This window comes from Neolamprologus brichardi, chromosome 10 (assembly GCF_056152115.1).
Source record: "Neolamprologus brichardi isolate AB-2024 chromosome 10, ASM5615211v1, whole genome shotgun sequence".
NCBI lineage: Eukaryota > Metazoa > Chordata > Actinopteri > Cichliformes > Cichlidae > Neolamprologus > Neolamprologus brichardi.
In genome coordinates, this window is record NC_142113.1 from 12,875,168 (window position 1) to 12,896,552 (window position 21,385).

Genomic DNA, 21,385 nt, shown 5'->3' on the forward strand with positions numbered 1-21,385 from the left:
ATTCGCTTTCTTTCACTGAGGCTAACTCAAAACCTGTAAAGATGCCATGAAAATGTTTAACTTTTTTTTTGTAACTGTGTCATTCTTTATTATTTTTCCAGTTTCTATACTTCAGTTTGTAAAGTTTCACAATAGGGATGTGTGTGTGTGGGTGCACAAGTATAAGTATATATATCTGTAAATTTGTATATCTTTTGACGTGTTACTCAGGTTATAAACGCAAATACATGTAACAAATTGTAAGGAAGAATTTATGATGAGTAGCGCATGAACAGGAAGAAAAAGTGTTGACTATTAGTTACTAAATTGTGGAAAGGTGGTGGGATTAAATAAGCTTATGCTTTTTCCTACTCCTTTTTGAACATGTAAGTTATTTATAATTATTATTGTTTTATTTTCCTTTAGTTTTGATTTGCTTGTTTGTCTATTTAAACATATTCAAAATAAAGATACAATAAAAATACAAATAAAAGTATTGCTGCTTAGACAGAAAATATTTGAACATTAAGTGGAATCCAATAGAACCACTTCTTTTCCTGGTTCTCTCACAGAACAGTATCGAGATAAAACAGAAACCATCGAAGTGGTGAATGATGTGTACAATTAGTAATGAAGGAGTGTACATTTTTTTAGTGTCATTAAAATGCATGTCACACATAAAGGGGCCAATGTTAAAACCGTGTGTCTTTTTCAACACAAGTAAGGTATATTACTACTCATAATAAGAATAACAGTAGGAATTTTGGTGAGTCTAGCAACACTACTCCAAAACTACTGAATGTACTGTGTGAGAGTTGTTTGTGATACCATTACAGGGAGGTTGTGCTTTGAATGCACCTTCTACGCATCTTTTTTAGCCCTGCACTTAACAGCATCCTCCCTTAACTCCTTCACTGTAACACAATGCACTATTGAGAAGACAGGTCACTCCTCCGCTGATGCCCCTGTAGTCAGTTTAGTCTATCAGTCTTTTGGAAGTGGTGGTTCACAAAATAAAATTTAGAGAGGCTGTAGCATATTTGTTAAGTTATACGCGTACACCCTAGTCGTGTCAACGCTGTGTTGAGATGTAAGAAGTTTAAAATGTCTCATATTTCGCACGCTATATTCTCTGAGTGTTCCTGAACACATCTTTTCTTTCCCGGAAGTGACGTTGATTGTTGTATCGGCGTTCCTTTCGTCGTGTGGTAGCGGCTTTGTAAGTGTTGTTGGTTTAAACCTAATTTTTAAATACTGCTTAATGGATTTTTTTATTTCCTTTATTTTTGGCTGTGATATCACTTCTCTGAAACATTATCCGTGTTACCGAAGACTCGAATTACTGTCGTTTTCAACCTCATCGGCTTTTATAGGAAGCAACGTTTTAGCTTTAGCAGCTAGCAGGCTAATTTGTTCTTTTCATTTACTTGCCTGTTGGCAGCTGATACTTATCCTACAAAGTGTTTAAAATGCCACAGTCGCAGTTTAATCAGAGAATTGTTAATTATAGGTTTAATTGATTGACCTGGAATTTTAGCATGTGAACAAATGATATTTATTAGGAAGATTACGTAACTTGTAATCTAAATGCCTCTCAAATGTTATTTACGTTGCTAACATGGAAACACATGCAAACTATAAGCGGTTTGAACACCACTGAGGTTCAATGAATGGATGGTTGATATTTGGGAAAGGGTATTGTTGTACCAGCTTGTCTAAAAACCAAAAAGATGAGCCTTCTGACTTTCTATAAAACACATAAGTGGAATAAACGCCTGTTGTGTTGTAGGGAACTGCAATTTCATAATGGACACCGTGACTTTTTTTGCTTTTACTGCTTGCAGCTTTTCCATCTGTATGATAGTTTTAATGTCCCCTGTGTCCAATTGCAGAGCCATCAAAGATGACTACAGCTGCAAGACCAACATTTGAGCCGGCAAGAGGAGGGAGGGGTAAAGGAGAAGGTGATTTGAGTGCTCTCTCCAAGCAGTACTCCAGTCGAGATCTTCCAGGTCACACAAAGATCAAGTACAGGTCAGACGATCAAATGTGAATGGAGTTTCATCATTACCTGATCTGATGGCTGGTTAGCTAAAAGGAAAGATGCTTTCGGATCAGTTCCTACTGCATCATCTGTCTGCTCACTGTGAGAGTGGTGAAAGTGTTCCAGAAAGCATTCTGGATGAACATTAGAGTTTATTAATCTGCAAATGTTCTCCCTTCTGCAGGCAGCCTACCCAGGATGCCCCCGAGGAGGTCCGTGCCCGTGACTTTCGCAGAGAGCTGGAGGAGAGGGAGCGTGTAGCAGTACGTGAAAAGACCAGAGAGAGGGGACCAAGAGGTTGGTCTTTCTGCAGAAATTAGACTTCCTGTTAATGTAAAATATATTTTAGATTATATTTCTTTTCTCACATATAGCATTATGTTGGTCTTATTTTTTCCAGAGCACACCACATCATCATCTTCTTCTTCATCATCTTCAAAGAGGCCAAGACTAGATCAGATTCCAGCTGCTAACCTTGATGCTGATGATCCTCTCACTGATGTAAGTGTCTGCAATGCAAGACATTTTGGGCATTTAACTTGAGTGGTGATTAGTACTGATTAATCTCCCTTAATAATTATTTTTATTTTATTAGGATGATGAGGACGAGGACTCTGATGAAGATAGTGATGATGATGACACCGCAGCTCTTTTGGCTGAATTGGAGAAGATTAAAAAAGAGCGTGCTGAAGAGCAAGAACGCAAAGTAACTTTGTTTTAGGCTGTTCTGTTTGCACTAACTGAAATAAGGCATTATATTTGAACATAAGATATGTTACTTCTTTATATTCAGTAAAATATTATTTTTTCCATCTTAGGAGCGAGAGCAAAAGGCAGAGGAGGAGAGAATTCGAATGGAAAATATCTTGAGCGGCAATCCACTGATTAATTTGGCTGGACAGCAGCAGCAGAACCAGAACCAGAATTCATTCAGAGTCAAGAGAAGGTATGTCTCACTTATACACACAGTAAAAACACAGGATTAGGTTTGTATTTGGGAAAAAGACCTCTTAAATCTAATCTTGATTTTATTTCTTAATATTATTCAAGGTGGGATGATGACGTAGTGTTCAAGAATTGTGCCAAAGGAGTGGACGAGGCACGGAAGGAGAAACGCTTTGTCAATGACACACTGCGCTCTGAATTTCACAAGAAATTTATGGAGAAATATGTAAAGTAGAGGACTTCCTCTGTGTCATTTGTATTGTTTTTGTTTTTATTATCAAATGTGTTTGGTCTCCTTCCTCTACCCTCTGTTGCAGAGGGTACATGTTTTTTCAAATAAACTCTGTATAGAACTTGATTAATACTTGTACAGTCATCCATCTAGCCATGCTATTAACCACATATCCATCTGTACAGTCATGCTGTATATAAATGTGTCAACGTGACATCCTTTGAGTGAAATTTGTCAAAAGTTAAGTGCAGTTTTAAAATGTGACCAGACATTTATTTTCTTTGGGGGGTTTTTGTCAGCTGGCAGAGATTATATAACCTAGCATCTCCACAAATGCACAGTTAGATTAGGATCCAGTCAGACCATCAGAAGGAAATATCTTCCTTCTGTTTAGCCGCTCCACGCACACAAACATTTCATTCTAAACAGTGTAGAGATCTGCAGTCAAGCCTTTATTTCTTTATGCAGCCATCTGTCATTGACTTTTTCCCTGCTTATCTTATTCAAGGGCACAGGGGCGCTGGAGCCTGATTTAGACTTCTGTGGGAAATTGTAACGTAACCGGAAAGCCTTCTTAACCCTACACCGCAACCTGACCTGCACCTCTCAAGAAATATAGCTACATCTCAGGTCGATGCAGACTGCAACAACTGAATGACATGGAAGGTTACAGTGTAGAGTTAAGACGGGTTTCGGTTGCAGTAGAAGGTACAACTTGGATTTCCTGCAGAAGTCTAAATCAGGCACATCCCAAAGGCATAATACACCCTGTCAGTCTGTCACATTTCTTGTGGAATACTTTTTTCAATAAAGTGTCTTCATATTAAACTGCTTTATGAACCCTTAAAAATAAACAGACTGAAAAATCAACAGCACATCAGTCACCAGGGTACTGTTATCATATACACACACAACTTTCCAGTAAAATAAAGGTGCAAGTTTTATGTTAATCTTATCCGAACTACATGTTCCACTTCATCAAGATTAGAATATTCCCAGTTTATTGCTCATTTAATGAATTGTCTGTAATTATGCAGAATTGTTGAACAATTTGAGCACATTTAATTTTGGTGTATTTCCATGCAGATGCAGCTTCTCCCTTCTTATTAAACCTAGCTGCATACAGTAGACTTCTTGTCTAAACTCCATTTTGCATTTGAAATTATCAGCTTTATCTCATTCAATAGAAAGTAGCAGTAAAGTAATGCAAGAAATTCTATTGTTCTTGCATTAAGTCTTTCATTAACCCGAATGTAAACACGATGTAAGTTACTGTCGGTACTAAAGTTAATTTTACTGCACTTGAGCCATTTCATTATTCCAGCATTCATTATTATGGACCCAAGGCAGTGACATTACCCACGTGGACGTTGGGTGGGTAATTAGACAATGTGTACGTCTTCATTAAAATAAGCATTATCCTGTCATCCGCTTTCTACTGCGTAGCCAGAGGTTTGGCACGAGAGAAAAGCGTTGCACGCGATCAGTTGTAGTTCCACAGAGAGACAGCAGAGGGCGCGCCCTCCAACGATCCTGCCTGTGACGGGGATTGGGAGGCTTCTGGGAAAAGATGGCAGCTTCCTTTTGTTTGTGGGGATTTGCTTCACTCGGAGGAGGGATTTAAAAGCGTTCAGTGGCTCTTTAACGGTAAAGTCTTGACTCGCAATACCGGTTATCCAAACGCTTGAAGAAGGAGAACATGGAGAAGAGCGGGAGTGTCGACAGCTTGGGCTCGAAGCGCTCCTCTTCCCGACAGCCGAGTGTAGATTCATTGTCCAGGTAGCTAAACTCACCGCCAGACACCGCCTTTTAAGCTAACCAAAAGTTTTGACACTATCGGCAGGGGTTAGTTATTAAGGCTTTATAGCTAAAGTTAAGCTTGTCTAACTTCAGTACACTTCTTGTAAGCTTTTCAGCTGTGACTAATGTTATCCACCTACGAGCGCTACGAGACCAACGCAGCTTAAACTGTAAATTAGGACAACGCAGTTTTATCGATCCGCTCCAGTAATCACTCAGGCTGCGATGTGATAGAAATGTCAAACGGAAACTAACAGAGCCTCGATGTAGTAGAGTGTTTGCTCAAACACTGTCAAACTTATTTCAGTCCATGGACAACATAGAGCCCAGTTTGCGCTCGTGTGGGCCAGACAAGTTAAAAACACTTTCTCAAATCATGAAATATTTTTAGAACATTTTCTTCACAGCCACGTCTGATTTGCCTCAAAATGTTGTGGTTTGGATATATCTAATAATTGCTGTAACGTGTTAGTTTCGTATATCAGATATTTTTGAAGATGGATTAAAAAAGAAGTTCCGTCGACATAAATAAAAGCCTGAAGTTTTCACTGGCTCCTTTTGCCATAAAATTGAATCGGGATCTGCAATAAAAAAAAATAAAAATAAAAAAAAACACAAAAAAATCCCTCTCAGTATGGGTTAATTAAAATACAGTAAATAAATATGTAAATAAAAATCTCATTACAAAAACAACTAGTTTCACTTTCTTTTGCGATATAGTTGTATTTTATAGTATTACAAAATAAAACATGTAGAATAGCTTTTTGACATAAACTTCTTAGTTGAAAAAAGAAAATGCAAATCTCATTCAGCTTTCATGTTGGATTGAGCAAACATGACAAGCTCTATCACAAAAACACCATTAGATAGTTTAATACAGATAGATCAAAATTCTGGAGTTTCCAGATGATATTCTAATTATAACTGAGAGCATAATTTAGTTTAGTCAAGTATATGTATATTTTTTCATTTCTGACAATTACTTTATAGGCATGCATATAAAGTAGGAGTCTGATAATTCAGGTTAAGTTTAAGATATGCTCAGAGGTACTTAAAAATGCAGCTGTTCCAAGGTAATATTTTTTGCACATACAAATGAATATAGAAAAACTATTAAGAGAAATGAGAAAGGGATTAGTAGCTCATTCCATGTGAGTATTGCAAGGTCAGGTACGTGTGCACACGGTGAAATCAGTAGTCCGACACAAGACACTAACCCCTCGCCCTGATGTCACCGGGTGATGAGCATGCTGCCGGAATTGTAATCTGTTTTAAAATTTTACATTTTTGCATTTTTAGTGTTAGTATCCTGTATAATTTTAAACTTAACCTCAGTTTTACGACTCCTTGAGGGCATTGTGCATGCCCAGATCCATCAGAGTGGATCTGGAAAATGAAAAATATACATTTGACATATTTTTTCTCAGTCTGAAAAAAAAGGGCCAATCTCTGTTTTTTTAGTCATTGAGTCTTCTGTCATTACATATACGTATACGTATAGATACGTATAAAAAACTCCCCCCAAAAAAGAAAAGACTGCACCTAATAAATGGTTCTCACTTGTGTGGTGTCACTTTCCACCAGCACTTCCACCTCTCGCTCTGACCGCTCTGCCCAGGCCAAACCACCATCTGCTATGTCCTCGGATTCTGTGTCCACCTCTGCAGAGTTTTCCCCAGAGCTCAGGGTTAGTGACCTGCATATGTTTCACCACTATTATTTTTCCATGAAAATATTTTTTTTAATTTAAAAAACTGAAGCGTGGCTCTCCTCTTCTTTTTGCAGGTCAAGCCCAAAATATCTGCCAAGGTAGATGATTTTACACATTTAATTTTACCCATCCTATCCTATATGTTTGAGTAACATTTCCAGTCAAGAGACCACTCAGAACTAAAGTGGATGATATGTTTCCAGCAGGTCATCAGAGATTCAGACAAAGAAGAACCGCAGTTGCTTCCAAATGAAACCGTGCAAGACATGGGTAGGTTTCCTTTCATCTGCAATTACAGCCCATCAAAACAGCAAAAATGCATCATCACCTTTATCCTCTTGCTTTTATTCATAGCCCAAGATGTCACCTACTTCTGTCCTTTCACTGGAGCACTGAGGGGAACTGTGACTGTCACCAACTACAGGCTATTCTTTAAATCTATGGACAGGGTATGTTATTGATTATTTTTAATTTGTATTTTGAAGATTTATGTTTTTTTGTTAATGTCTGGCTGATTTCCAGGACTCAACATTTATGTTGGACTTGCCACTTGGGGTGGTGAGTCGCGTGGAAAGGATTGGAAACGCTTCGAGTCGTGATGTGTCCTATGGGCTGGTGTGCAAAGTGAGTAAGCTTGTGAAAGTTGTAAAGAATTACTGCTTTTATTTTTGATTTACAGAATCACTAAGTTGCAAAATAGCCAAGTAGTTTACAGCTATTCAACTGAGAAGCAGAGACAGAGCTGTGTAATCTCTGCCAGAGATAGCCCATTAAGAAATAGTGAAGTTTCACAAAGATCTACTTCTACGTTACCTTTCTTGGTAATAACGCTTGACTGTGATGAAATGATACTTGCATACAGCTGCTAGCCCTTGAGTTTTTCCTTGATTTGTTGCTCTGCATTTCTACAGGATGTGCGTAATCTACGATTTGCACACAAACAGATAGAGGACACCCTCAGGAAGTCCATTTTTGAAGTGCTGATGAAATTTGCTTTTCCTGTTTCCAATGGGCTGGTAAGTACTGCCCATTGGCCATTATAGCCCTGCACATACAGTACTGGGAAACGCATATTCGTAGTCCTCTGAAAAACTAAGTTCAATTTTAATTCAGTTAGATTTATATAGAACCAAATCACAGCAACAGTTGCCTCATGGCACTTTGTATTATAAGGTAAAGACCCTCCAATAATACAGGCAAAACTCCAAAAATCAGACGACCCCTTATGAGCAAGCACTTTGGCAACATTTGAAAGGGAAAGACTCCCATTTAACAGGAAGAAACCTCCAGCAGAACCAGGCTCAAGGAGGGGCGGCCATCACCCGTGACCAGTTAGGGGTTAGGGGAGGAAGGCAGGACAAAGACACGCTGTGGAGGAGAGCCAGAGAACTAAAGTATTTTAGAGTCAAATGTGAAGCCATCTGTTCAACAGTTAAAGCTTGGCCCTAATTGGGTCATGTGATAAGATAATGATCCCAAGCACAGCTGCAAATGTAAAACATAATGGCCAGTCCAGACCTCAACCCATTTGAAATGCTGTGCCTAAACAAATACCTGTAAACCTCAATGACCTGAAGCAACGTGTTCAAGAACAGTGGGCTAAAATTCCTCCACCATCATGCAAGACACTGATAACGTCATACAGAAAATGATTACTTCAAATTGTTGCTCTTAAAGATGGTTACATAAGATACTGAATTGTGGAGTGTACTTAGTTTTTCACAGGTCTTTTACAAAGTGCACAAACTGTTTTTCGTGTATGACCAACTGAAAAATGTCTCCCCCACTCTCCACAGCAAATCTTTGCCTTTGAATATGGGCAGGTGTTTCCTGAAAATGGATGGAAGGTGTATGATGCTCTCTCAGAGTATAAAAGACAGGTACTAAAGTTATGCAGAATGCTTTGTTAAATGTTAAAGTACACTCATAAAACCGGTTACTTATGTCTTTTCTTTTTTTGTCAAGGGTATACCCAATGAAAGCTGGAGGATAACTAAAGTAAATGATCACTATGAGCTGTGCGACACGTACCCATCAACACTGGCAGTGCCTGTTAACATACCAGACGAGGAGCTGAAAAGAGTCGCTGCCTTCCGAGCAAAGGGAAGGATACCGGTGAGCGACCGTATTTTTCAACGGTACTATAATTGTCTGTGTGTGCGCCCGGCTTGCAGGACAGTCTGTGCTGATATTCTGCTACACATTATTTAAAGGTGTTGTCATGGATCCATCCAGAGAGCCAGGCAACAGTGACACGCTGCAGTCAGCCGATGGTTGGGGTGAACGGGAAGCGCAGCAAAGAGGATGAGAAATACCTGCAGGCGATCATGGATGCTAATGCTCAGTCACATAAACTCTTCATTTTTGATGCCAGACCGAGCGTCAACGCTGCTGCCAACAAGGTCCATTTTCTAAATTATATTTATTTAATGGGACCCACTTTACATTGGGTTACAGTGATTGATACATATGTTAAACATGGCCAAAGCTTCAAATAATAACAATAACAATAATAGTCATCCCAGTGAGCCAAAAGGTCAGGCTTCAGACTTTTCTCAATGGTCCATTTCAGACAGTCTTTTTCTACTCATGGATGTTCATGATGTCAAAGAGAGTAGTTATCCTTAACGGTGATCTCATGTGCATTATTGGAAGGGGAAAGAGAGCTGAAACAAAGTTTGATTCAAGGCTTGTTTCAAAGCGTGGATGAAAGATCTCCCAATAGATTCTAAAAATAAACACAAAATGAAGAGGCCCGTATGGAGCCGTAGCCAGATTTAGATTCTTGTCTTTTATTATTCGCTGTGCATCACCAAGCACAGTTTTGAGTTTTTTAACCTATAGCTGGTACAGTGTATTAACTATGTGTTGTCTTTGCAAAGTAAAGTAATTAAAACGTGCAATCAGTACTATATTTGAGCAGTAAGGTAAAATCTGAGCTCTTTAGCTAGAAGATCACTAGTTTCTATTGTGACGTGCCTAAAGTGGTTAATGCATTCACTTGGCAAGCAAAAAGGTCCCTGGTTTGTTTCCAGCTGGAGACACAAATCTCCTTTAGGACCGCGTCAGGACGCATCCGGCATTAAAAACTCTACCTGCTGTGGTGACCTTGCTGCTTAATGTAGCTTCTACTACTACTGATTCAGGACTGTCTCGTTGGCAATAATTTAACTGGATCTGTTTTTCTGTTCTGTGCCCCGTGGAACTTAGTTACCACTGCATCCTCTACTTTTCCACAGATGAAAGGGGGTGGATATGAAAGCGAGGATGCCTATCAAAACGCTGAGCTGGTTTTCTTGGATATTCACAATATCCACGTGATGAGGGAGTCGCTGCGCAAGCTGAAGGAAGTTGTCTACCCCAATATCGAGGACTCCCACTGGCTCTCCAATCTGGAGTCCACTCATTGGCTTGAGCACATCAAGGTGAGCATAGTGGCCTATCGGTTGGGAAAGGACATTTTAAAAATATTGCAGTGATAATGGTTTGTGTGTTTCTGGTCCTGTGTTTGTAGCTGATCCTGGCTGGAGCGCTGAGGATCGCAGACAAAGTGGAGTCGGGGAAAACGTCGGTTGTGGTGCACTGCAGCGACGGCTGGGACCGCACGGCTCAGCTCACCTCCTTGTCTATGCTCATGTTGGATGGTTACTACCGCACCATTCGCGGCTTTGAAGTGCTGCTTGAGAAAGAGTGGCTGAGCTTTGGTCATCGCTTCCAACTGGTAAACAGATTATTTTTCCACTTCGGTCCAGCTGGAAGTCTAGTTTCATCACTGATTCCTTATGCTCCTGTTTCTGGCAGCGCATTGGTCACGGAGATAAGAACCACACGGATGCAGATCGCTCACCTGTTTTCATTCAGTTTATTGATTGTGTCTGGCAGTTAACTCGTCAGGTAAGTGACACATATTGAGTTATGGTTCTGAAATGTTTAGGAAAAGGTTCTTTCAAGGATTGTAATCAAGCTGTTTTTTGTTTTGTTTTGTTTTTCTAAATTCAAGTTTCCTGCCGCCTTTGAGTTTAATGAATACTTCCTGGTGACCATCCTGGATCACCTGTACAGCTGCCTGTTTGGGACATTCTTGTGCAACAGTGAACAGCAGAGGTTAAAAGAAGTAAGCTCATTTGGTTTCTCAGTATTTTTGATTTCCCCCCTCTCCTTATCGTTTTACTTGGGATAATATAGCTTAATAACTTAATTATGCTTAATAACTAGCATAATACGAATCAGAAATGGCACAAGAATGAATTAGTTTTTCCCTCATATGGTTTGTGTAATCACATTCCTTTTTTGTTACAGGAGATTCCCAAGAGGACAGTCTCATTGTGGTCATATATTAACAGCCAGCTGGAGGACTTCACCAATCCTTTGTATGTGAACTACTCTAACCATGTACTGTTCCCAGCAGTCAGCTTACGCCACCTGGAGCTTTGGGTTGGCTACTACATTCGCTGGAACCCACGCATGAGACCTCAGGTATGTCAGAAAGACTTGCTGTTGTTTGGACTTCACTTGTGTGATGATCGCTGCACTATACTCACAGTACATTCCTCTACTTGCCAACTGGGAACACCTGGGCGCTTTCCAGACTATGAAGGTGTGGCTGCCACTCCATTCTGCGTCTCATTCACCTACCTACTGGCCACCACGCATCACCTTAGTTTCTCTTCAGTGTCATTATGTTGTTTTTGTACTGACAGCACCAAACATACCTTCAGATTCATCCCCACCCTACACGAGTGATCTTAGTGATTTTGACAGCTCATTAGTTTTGCATTAAAGTTATACAAGTCTGCACAAAGGCCGTTTGATACCCACCATTGCAGTGGCTCACAAATGGCACTGAGGCTAAAGTTGATGTCACATCCACTGTCGCTGGCCATTTCTGCCAGTTGTGCACCTCTCAGTTTCTATAATCACTACTGATGCTCAGATTCACAGAGGGAGATGTTACAGCAGTTGGAAAAGATAAGACTCTGGGAAACTTTGACTTCTCTAATATCAGCGTTTATGTGGCATGAGTGGTGACACCTGCTGTTCAGAAGAATACTGCAGAAGCTACCTGCACTGTAAAGGCGAGCATAAATGGATGTGACTGTGTGATGTTCTTAACATTGTTGCACAAAGCACCCAGTGCAGTGTGTTCACACTTCGTCATCGGCTTATGAACCAGTTTTTGACAAACTGGGGACTCGTCCAGGATCTGAAGGTGGGATGTCTTCCATAACTGAAAAAATTTTGCAATCTGGGAGGAAACTGAGGTGATGTGTGGCATGGTAGCAGGCAGGTAGATGAGCAAGAAGAAGAAAGAATGAAAAACCAGCTACAGCTTTATCGTGAGGAAATTCACAGTCTAGGTCTAGGTAATCCCAGATGAAGAGTCCCTGCCCTGTCCACCTGGAACTGGGAACGCATGCAGAGAAAAAGTTGAGAGAATAGGGCAGAGGTTGGCACTCGTCCACTTAATTTTACTCTAACTTTCTTTTTTTTCTCCCTCCCTTTTACCAGGAACCAATTCATCAGCGCTACAAGGAGCTATTAGCAAAGCGCGCCGAGCTGCAGAAAAGGGTAGACGAATTACAGCGAGAGGTGGCCAATCGCTCAGCTTCCTCCGCCTCTGAGCGGCCAGGCTCACCCACACGCTCCATCACTCCGGTGCAGACCTTTGTTTGACGCTACTCAACCCTAATGACGGTCACAGAAGCTGAACCGCACTTGTGAGAAGGTGTCATACAGCAGTAATCAGCCGCTTTGATACACTACCACCAAAAGTCAGAATAAGTAGTATTTGTTACTGTATTTGCATCTCTCACAGGTCATGTAGAGCCTGCTTGCAACAGAAATGTCTGTCTCAGACCACCTGCCTACAGCCATATGTATTCCTCCTCTGAGGTTGAGAGGGTACCCAGAATAGCGAGGACTGTTTAGCATATCGACCTACCTACAATCAGTGTTTTGTTTTAAGTACACTAAATGTTTATGCCTTATATCTTTATAGGAACACTTGCCTCATTTCTTGCTATTGATTTGAAAGCACTATAACTGAAGGAACCGTGAGGCTATGCAGTGCTGCAGAAGTGATTTTTAGCACAAGGAAACACGGACTAAAACAAATTGTTGAGTTAATAAATATTAAAATGAAATGTAGCTTAAGGGCTGTGATGTTAGCTTCTTCTGATATTAAAAAAAAAGTAGTTATAGAGTGCATTAAGAAGCAGTTAGGGTTAGCTTCACAAATCTTTTTAGATTGTTGAGACCAAACGTTTTTTGTCATGCGTGACATTTCTCTCACCAAGTGGTTTATGTTTTGTAAGTTTCCTTTTTCTAACTATTTAACATTATTTATTATCTTTCGTTCCAGATGTGTATTTATAACTCGCAGACACCTTCTGTCTTGTGTCGTGAATTGATTAGCTGCGTCTCCATGCAATATTAATAAGCTGCAAAGATTATGCAATAGCTCATTTGTCCCAGGAGTCCTATGGGAACAATTCTCGCAGAGGCTTTTTAAAGCTATTATCAGCCAATCTTTTTGGCAGAAGAATGTGTAACTACACAAATAATGGGCTTTTTATGTAGTTTTGCAAATTTGAATAAGTACCCGTGCCTTGTCCTGAATGACTGGGAAAATGACAAAAGAACAATGTGCAACAGTAAAGATGGTTTCAGCCTGTAGCCTTTTTGCTGCGTATTCAAATAATTGCAATAAAGCTGCAACTCAAGGATTCAGTACGGTTTGTCACATTAGCATGTTGCTAACAACAGCAGCATCCTCCAGTCAATTTCTTGGGTTTTGCGGTTTTGTGTTTCAGATATTAGCCAACTCTAATAACACTAGCCCTATTTCTGATCTTTCCATAAAAATAGGACAAAGAGTGCCTTTTACTGTAAATTAAGAAGGATAAAAGTCTGGAATTTACAGTGCGACTGTGGGGTAACCTAATACCAAATTACAATCTGAAAACATTCATTTATTCTCTCTGTTTTATCTTTATATGTTAGCATAAAGACATCCGTCACCCAGTAATAGATTCTTCATGTGACTTTTACATTTAATTCGTGCAGCTATATTTGTATGTAAATCAGTGCTGCCACTGATCTTGATCGTTGCAATCCTTTTAAAATGCACAGCTGTCTAAGTGACACCATTCCATGTGGTTGCAAAGAGGCTGCAGTCCTGTGTGCACTTCATTAGATCAACACTTGAATTTGGAAATTGATATACTGCAGGCATCAGGAACATCCAACTGTACTCTTGACTGCCAATGTGTTAAAAAGTTTAATAAAAGTGCTGATGCTGTGTAGTCAACTTTTGGCCTTTTTTGTTTTAAAAAAAAAAGGCATTGTGTATACTATACAAGAAGCTTGTAGCTTGAGTCTTGTAATTAATTACAATACAAACAGCTATTTGTGAACCAGAAGTCTCCTAATTCTGTTTGCGTTGAACAATTTCATCAAGAAAGAGGAAATACCTTCAGTTGTAGTCTATCTCAATTTATGTATTTTTTTTTACTTATTCGTTAGTTGTTCCAGTACACAATATCAAGAACCTCACTTCACTCACAGAAGACCCTGGAGCGACACTTTTTTAAAACTGAGAATTTGCAGGTATAAAATTCATAGGGTTGGTTTCGCGTGTAGTACTCAACTGTTACACGGGTGAGTCCATAGTGTTGTGGTTTACATGTGTAACAAGCAAAAGATTCCTGGTTCATATTGGGAGAAGACACAAGTCCCATTATGGTTGCAACAGGTGGATCAAACCAGTAAAGACCGTGGTGTATAAACTTTACACTTTCTATACAAAAATGACAAATCATGAACGTCTTTATATACAATCTGTTGGGGTTTGTTTGGTTTTTGTTTTTGTTTTGTTTTGGGGTTGTTGTTTTTTTTTTTTTGGGGGGGGGGGGGGGGGGGGTTAATCAACTTTAACATATTGAACATACAGAAGGTAAAAATCAGTACCCACAACACTGATTTTGCTAACTGCACAGTGGGTAATTGAATTTATGAGAGGAAGAAACAAGGAAGAGATCCACTAACAAAACAGTATATACTATACTATATATATACTATATATAGTAAAATGGGACCACAGTTCTGACATATTATATATATATACATAGTGTATGAATATGAGAGTGAATGAATGTGGCAAAAGTATGCAGGCAGTTCCTGGAGAATGACGGAATAAATATGATTGACTGGTCCTCATGCTCACCTGACCTAAATCCAATCCACATAAATCAAATAGCACACTTCTGGGATTTTAAGTTTTAGTCCATCAGACTACTGACAGTGTGAGGTGCAAACCAACAGCAGTTTGCACCTCACACTGTCTAGGAGCTCAGTGATGCCCTGATCCAGATCTGTGAGAAGATCCCCCAAGACCCCATCCATTGTCTCATTAGCGGCATGCCCCGATGTTGTCGGGCATGATTGCAACCTTTTTTTGGGGCCATACAAACTGAGTTTCAGTAGTTCAACTTGCATATATACAAAAAAGCTGAAATAGTTCTTTTAAACAGAATAGAGACATCTGTCTGGGATAGAAAGACTGGAAAACTGTTTAGAAGTACAGGTATCAGATACTGTTTAGGTTCCTGATAGCTAAACATACACAGTGGCTATTGGATCGAATAAGACAACATTATTATTGAATCACTCTTTGAAAAATACCATTCTTTATTTAAAAATTATATTTCCATTGCACTCCGGGTGTAGCGTGTGAGAAGAAGAAAACGTGTTAACTGAATCCTGGCACGTGATTGGCTCTGCAGATTTCAAACTTAAATCCCGCGTGCGGCTGTTGTGTCGCGATAGGTTTCCTTTCTTCTTCGGGAGCCGTCGGCCGCTTCCGGTTACATGACGACGACGGCGTTGATACAAAAAGAGAGAAGGAAAACACAAGGAAAAACACCTTTCTTGGCGAGAACAGCGGAAACTTAATACAAATCGCCAGATTGCTGTTAATGGATTGCTTATGTGTCAGCATAACTAACGACTGCTGACAAGTTAGCTTGGCTGGAAAACGTATGAGCAGTGCAAGATCGCAGATATTTGGAGTTTATTGTTCTTCGCCTGCTTCCTCCAGCTAGGCTATTTCTGTGTTGCTGTACGCTACATAGCCAAGCTAGCTAACGTTAGCTAACGCTGGATGCCAACACGGTGTGTGCTCCTGGTTGTCAGCTAGCGAGCGGTTAGAAAGGAAAGGAAACCGCGCTGTTAATCGCTTTACCGCTGGACTCAGCTATCCGCTTCTAGCTCGTTGGCTTTAGTTGGGCGAGAATGGCAACTACGGCATTGTACGCCTGTACGAAGTGTAACCAGCGGTACCCCTTCGAGGAGCTGTCGCAGGGCCAGCAGCTGTGCAAGGTTTGGGAGTGTATGTGTGAGAGAGTGCTTGCAAACAAGAATCATCAAACAATCACGACACGAAAGAGTGAAGGAGTGTGCGGGTGTTTTTTTTGTTTGTTGTTTTTTTTGCCGCCGGGGTGTCACGGTGCTACAACAAGTAGCAGGTTAGACAGGCTCACATTATGTAACAAGTTGGAAGGCAACCGTATTAACGTAACCATGTTTAGATCACTTCTGTACATCGTGCTCTTTATTTAAAGCGCAACAACACAACCATACCACATGTTTACCTGTTGAATATTTGTCCCGGTAAATTAAAAAAAAATGTCGATTACATGTTTGGTAGTCTTTCTCGTTTATAGCTGAGGAGCAGAGTTCGTTTATTGGCAAAGGAAAAATATTTAAATGGGAGAAAACCTTGAAGCAAATCTGGCTTACATTTCCTTTAGATGTTTTCTTCCATATGCCATGGCTTTTCTTTGCATTAGTGCCGTGCGATACCAACCAAATATAGAGCCAGCATGGCCGATACCAGTACCGTTACTTTTAACCTGTAAAGGTAGCTTATGTAGGAAAGAGCAGTGTGTCGTGCTTTATGATACGAGTAGGCTTCACTTGGCTAATTCTGAACAAATTTTAACTCTAAATCACCGTTTTTACTGTTCACAATAATTAGTTAACACAATAAAACATGACTTTCAGCTGTTCGTGGATTTTGAAACTTGGTCTTTTGTAGAGCTGGGATATAAATGTGCCTGTCTATAAAGCACTTTGGGTCAACTTCTATAGCACATTTAAACAACAGATTATGAGTAACATAGATATGACAATCAACACAAAAAGGCTCAGACATTTTTCACTGTGCATGTTTAAGGTATATTTTTTTCATTTCCAAAAAATAATATATTTGGCACAATTCAGAGGGCTACATACTGAACTTAAAGGAACACTTATATCAATCTCATACCAATACCGGCTTTGGTGTCAATACAGTCACTGTTCATATCGATCTCCCCACCTCTACTAGATTAACTGATACATTCAAGATTATTTTTAATTTATTTTTTTAAGACCTAGACATTGTCACAAAAAGTCTGTTAAACCATGATTGTTCTGTTAATAATGCCTTTGTTTCCCTCAATGGGAAACCCTACTGTGACATTATGCTGGGTTTGTATAGAGAAAATTGACATTGGTGTTTTCACAGATGTTGTAGCCAGCGTACAATACGCACCACCTGCAATGCAGTTTCCACTGTAATAGACCGCAGTAGTGCTGTTTGTTTGTCACCATTCACCAGCAGTCGTGTGCCACAAAATGATATTTCTTTGTTTTTGTACTGCAGGAGTGTCGCATCGCTCACCCAATAGTGAAGTGCACATACTGCAGATCTGAGTTTCAGCAGGAAAGGTGAGATGTTTCACCTCCCAGTGATGTTTGTTCAGCTTTCATTCACGCCAATTCAATGAATTTCATTGCAGCGTGTTTTGGCTTGAAACCAGTCTTTATTCTTTGCAGTAAAACAAATACAATCTGCAAGAAATGTGCCCAGAACGTCAAACAGTTTGGAACGGTGAGTAGCAAATTTCTCCTGTTTTTTGTAATACTAGCTGTATTTGCTAGGTCCTGCTTCACTTTTTGCATTTTCTTTTTTATTATTATTGTTTATTTATTTATTTATTTTTCGTTTGTTTGTCTTTGCAGCCCAAACCTTGCCAGTACTGTAACATTATTGCAGCTTTTATCGGGACAAAGTGCCAGCGTTGTACTAACTCAGAGAAGAAATATGGACCTCCACAGACCTGCGAACAATGCAAACAGCAATGCGCCTTTGACCGTAAGGAGGAGGGGAGGAGAAAGGTATGAGTCTGAATTGCATGCAGTCTATTGTACAGTTTAGTAGCAGGTTTTATGAGCTAATATCACCTCCTGTTTCAGGTGGATGGAAAACTTCTGTGCTGGCTCTGTACGCTTTCCTACCGCCGTGTCCTGCAGAAGACTAAGGAGCAGAGGAAGGGCTTTGGTTCCTCCAACTCTTCATCCCTGAATGAGAAAGACCACCACTCCAGATCGCACCATCACCATCACCATCACCAACACAGACACAGCAGTTCTCACCACAAGTATGTCATCTGTTGTATCGCCTCTTTTCTCGCATGTTTTGTCCCCAGGCTGCTCAGTCAGCCCTTCAAGTTTAAAAAAACACATAAATGTTTTATGTGTCTGTCATATGCTGCAGGCTGAGTGGGAGCCTGAGTCCTGAACAGGAGCAGGGACTGTGGAAGCAGAGGTAAAGCTGCCTTCTTATTTAAGGCTCTTATTGAGTTTTTATTCCCAGAGTGAACACTTCCTTTTTCATCTGCTCTGCAGCCATAAATCGTCTTCAATCCAAAAGGAGACTCCAAAGAAGAAACCAAAACTGGAGATGAAGCCATCCAACGGGGACAGGTACTACAGACGTAGCACATTATGTGCTATATTATGGTTACATATGTTTTCCTTTATGCCGTTCCCATTGTTGGCTTCATGCTCATTTCCTTCTCCCTCCAGTAGTTCCATTACCCAGTCTATGGATTCAGGAGGAACGGACAACTTCATTCTCATCAGCCAGCTGAAGGAGGAAGTGATGTCACTGAAGAGACTTCTGCAGCAGAGGGATCAGACCATCCTTGAGAAGGACCGAAAGGTAGGTTAATCTGCCTCAGTTGACCTCTGCTTTTGCTTTGCTTTGTTTGAGGGGTTGATTTCTAATGACCAAATTCTCTCGTAGCTCACAGAGCTCAAAGCAGACTTTCAGTACCAGGAGTCAAATATGAGAGTGAAGATGAATCAAATGGAGAAATCACACAAAGAAGCTATGGAGCAACAGCAGGTAGGAATGTGTGACACTGAGGGTTTCAGATTCTTACTCCTCATTAGTATTAGTCTTCACCTGTGTCAGTTTTAATTGCCCAGCTGTTTCCAGTAGGTGTGGTAATGTAGCCATTTGATACACCAGAGAAACAATTCATGGGAATTATGTTCTGCAATGATGTAAAGGTTATAATGGATTAATATTATGATAATAAAGGGATGGTTCACTGTGTCAGCTGATCCATTTCGGTCATGATCATCAAACGTGTGGGTCTTAAATTGTCTTTATAGTTATTTTCTAAGTGTAATAGTGTAAAAGTGTGCATGTTACTAATTGGAATTTATTTTTTAACCGTATATGCCAACATTTATAACTCACTATGTATTTTGTTTCCACAGGCTAAGAACAGGGAGTTGATGAAACAAGTGGCTGCCCTCTCCAAAGGAAAAAAGTTTGACCGGACAGGAAGTTCACTACTGTTACCCTAACAATAGGCCGGCCAGGGTGACAACACAGAGCGGCTTCATTTTTTGTAACACTGTGAAAGTCTCTCTCCTGTGTTTCCTCATTGCCATCGACATCAACTACTTCTAAATTGGTAAAAAGCCAGAGACCATGTTGTACATGGAAGTGAAATGTTAAATCAAAGAATCCTTCTTTCTCTAAATAAATAAATCAACGTATTTTAGATATTTTCTGGCGGCTTTTCCACTGGATCATAGGATATGACTTTGGATGTGGTGGAGGATGGAGTCCTCTTTTTTTGTTTGTTTTTGTTGTTGTTGTTGTTGTTGTTGTTTTTTTGTTTGGTTTTTTTAATCCAACACTGCCGGGCCAAAACAAAAACCATGGTGTGCATACAGTATGTGGAGAACGTTGTCAATGCAGCCACTTAATTTTTATGGATGTCATGCATTTTATTTATTCAACTGTATTTCTTAGCTTTTTTTTGTATTTCCTCACAACATACTAAGAGAATATCCCACATTTTGGGGTTTTCTTCAATAGTAATTAGTTATATTTTTCTAAATGGACGCGATTGTGGAAGACAGATGCTCCTTAACGGAGACCATGTGCAACTTTACAATGTATGCAAACGTGGGAAAGGCGACCACTGAGCTGCTGCGCGACAGTAGAGAAATCTCTCGGTTAACGATTCATAAACATAAAACCAACCAATGAGCACTCAGAAAGGCCGTCTCTTGGCTGCCCAGTTACTCACTGTGTGACAGCTGTAGTGCTTTGCTGTTTCTCTTTAGTGGAACGATTGTAATACTGCATGATTTTACTGCCAGATACCGGATGGCTTTGTGGTCAGACTTTTTCTTCCCGTGCCCCTCTTTTAATTCGTTTTTTAAGAGTCACTTGTAAATGTATCACCGGGGTCAGCCAATGTATTTAAACTATTGCTTGTATCTGTTTTAGTGAGTACAGTATGTGTATGGTAAGGCCAGTTGAAATTAACATGTCTGTAGAAGATGCTTTTTAAACAAACACACCTATCACCCTACATTACTGGGCTGGTTTCATACTGTGGTGTCCAGGATCACTTTTGTACTTTTTTCCAAACCAAGTGTTTTAAAACTATTAAAACTGGCTAAACTGTTATGGTGTTCTCTTTGACTTTTTATTTTACTTATTACTCAGCGGGCCTCTATTATTAATGCATAGTAGTTTACCTTTATGAACATGTGGAAAAGAGGGAGAGTGAATATACTGGGTAAAGGATACTGAATTTAGATCTGATGGTAAGGGATAGGGTGAGATGGAGGCAGATGGAACAGCTGAAAGAAGAATGCTTGAGTCCATTGAGTGAGGAATGACATCTGTGTCAAAGCAAAAATATGTACGGATTGTAATGTTTTTAGTAGCTTCCAGATGTGATTATGCACTCCCTGTCACCACCAGCAGGTAACGTTTTACCAATGGGCTGGGTTTGATTCGTGTTGTTGTTTTTGCTTTTCATATTTCTTTTTTCTTTTTTTTTTTTAATGCATCACACCATCACCCAGAGGTATCGCTGGGTATTAAATTAAAGTACAGACTGACATTGGTTCAACTTTGGTTGACAATTCCTCAAAATAATTCATAGTTTTGACGTAGAGTCATTGCAACTGTTCGCATTCTGTTGATAGATTCTTCTTATTTTAAACCGGAACTGACTGTACCTGTAAAGAGGTAGTATCAAATACTTGACATCTGATATAGAGAACAAATAAATAATATCTGGTGCACACAAGTTGTTCTAATTTTTAGAACAATAAAAAGTGAAAACCGTAAGTCCAGTAAGTTTTGAATTCATCTCGAAAGATTTTCAGTAAACACTGATTCCCCAACAGCTTTAGGGACGCCATGTCACAGAAAGTGTTTTAAGATGTGTGTACTGTAAGGGCATATAATTAAAGTTATTTGCGATAAATTGAGCAAATTTTGAGTTAATGTAGGAGTGATGGTTGCATT

General features: G+C 39.8%; 3 protein-coding genes across 5 annotated transcripts; all 3 read left to right on the forward strand.

Annotated features, from left to right (window-relative positions):
- The first annotated feature begins 1,120 nt into the window (after positions 1–1,120).
- Positions 1,121–3,326, forward strand: cwc15 (CWC15 spliceosome associated protein). The gene is made up of 7 exons (XM_006802159.3): positions 1,121–1,198; positions 1,872–2,013; positions 2,208–2,320; positions 2,424–2,524; positions 2,619–2,729; positions 2,842–2,969; positions 3,074–3,326. The coding sequence occupies exons 2-7, from the start codon at positions 1,883–1,885 to the stop codon at positions 3,201–3,203; spliced, it is 714 nt and encodes a 237-aa protein (XP_006802222.1). The 5' UTR covers positions 1,121–1,198; positions 1,872–1,882; the 3' UTR covers positions 3,204–3,326.
- Positions 3,327–4,734: 1,408 nt separating this feature from the next.
- mtmr2 (myotubularin related protein 2) lies at positions 4,735–14,015 on the forward strand. 2 transcript variants are annotated; one of them, XM_006802160.2, is made up of 16 exons: positions 4,735–4,979; positions 6,585–6,687; positions 6,786–6,809; positions 6,915–6,981; positions 7,066–7,160; positions 7,234–7,335; positions 7,623–7,727; positions 8,508–8,591; positions 8,677–8,826; positions 8,925–9,113; positions 9,951–10,136; positions 10,226–10,432; positions 10,513–10,605; positions 10,712–10,825; positions 11,011–11,187; positions 12,220–14,015. In XM_006802160.2, exons 1-16 carry the CDS (start codon positions 4,900–4,902, stop codon positions 12,382–12,384), a joined length of 1,941 nt encoding a protein of 646 aa, XP_006802223.1. In that variant the 5' UTR covers positions 4,735–4,899; the 3' UTR covers positions 12,385–14,015. The 2 variants fall into 2 exon arrangements, with proteins under 2 accessions (XP_006802223.1, XP_006802224.1); XM_006802161.2 differs by having other exon boundaries at positions 6,918–6,981.
- A 1,550-nt stretch (positions 14,016–15,565) lies between these two features.
- On the forward strand, positions 15,566–20,533 carry fam76b (family with sequence similarity 76 member B). 2 transcript variants are annotated; one of them, XM_006802162.3, is made up of 10 exons: positions 15,566–16,089; positions 17,417–17,481; positions 17,590–17,644; positions 17,776–17,931; positions 18,010–18,194; positions 18,311–18,361; positions 18,442–18,519; positions 18,622–18,757; positions 18,842–18,943; positions 19,324–20,533. In XM_006802162.3, the coding sequence occupies exons 1-10, from the start codon at positions 16,003–16,005 to the stop codon at positions 19,411–19,413; spliced, it is 1,005 nt and encodes a 334-aa protein (XP_006802225.1). In that variant the 5' UTR covers positions 15,566–16,002; the 3' UTR covers positions 19,414–20,533. The 2 variants fall into 2 exon arrangements, with proteins under 2 accessions (XP_006802225.1, XP_035768619.1); XM_035912726.2 differs by having other exon boundaries at positions 18,625–18,757.
- Positions 20,534–21,385: the final 852 nt, after the last annotated feature.

Coding starts and splice junctions, on each gene's coding strand:
- mtmr2 (XM_006802160.2), top strand. CDS start 4,900: ATGGAGAAGAGCGGGAGTGTCGACAGCTTGGGCTCGAAGCGCTCCTCT. Junction 8,592..8,676: donor TCTCAGAGTATAAAAGACAG/GTACTAAAGTTA, acceptor TTTTTTGTCAAG/GGTATACCCAATGAAAGCTG. Junction 10,433..10,512: donor TTGGTCATCGCTTCCAACTG/GTAAACAGATTA, acceptor TGTTTCTGGCAG/CGCATTGGTCACGGAGATAA.
- cwc15 (XM_006802159.3), top strand. CDS start 1,883: ATGACTACAGCTGCAAGACCAACATTTGAGCCGGCAAGAGGAGGGAGG. Junction 2,730..2,841: donor CTGAAGAGCAAGAACGCAAA/GTAACTTTGTTT, acceptor TTTCCATCTTAG/GAGCGAGAGCAAAAGGCAGA. Junction 2,970..3,073: donor TCATTCAGAGTCAAGAGAAG/GTATGTCTCACT, acceptor ATATTATTCAAG/GTGGGATGATGACGTAGTGT.
- fam76b (XM_006802162.3), top strand. CDS start 16,003: ATGGCAACTACGGCATTGTACGCCTGTACGAAGTGTAACCAGCGGTAC. Junction 17,645..17,775: donor ACGTCAAACAGTTTGGAACG/GTGAGTAGCAAA, acceptor TTGTCTTTGCAG/CCCAAACCTTGCCAGTACTG. Junction 18,520..18,621: donor AAGCCATCCAACGGGGACAG/GTACTACAGACG, acceptor TTCTCCCTCCAG/TAGTTCCATTACCCAGTCTA.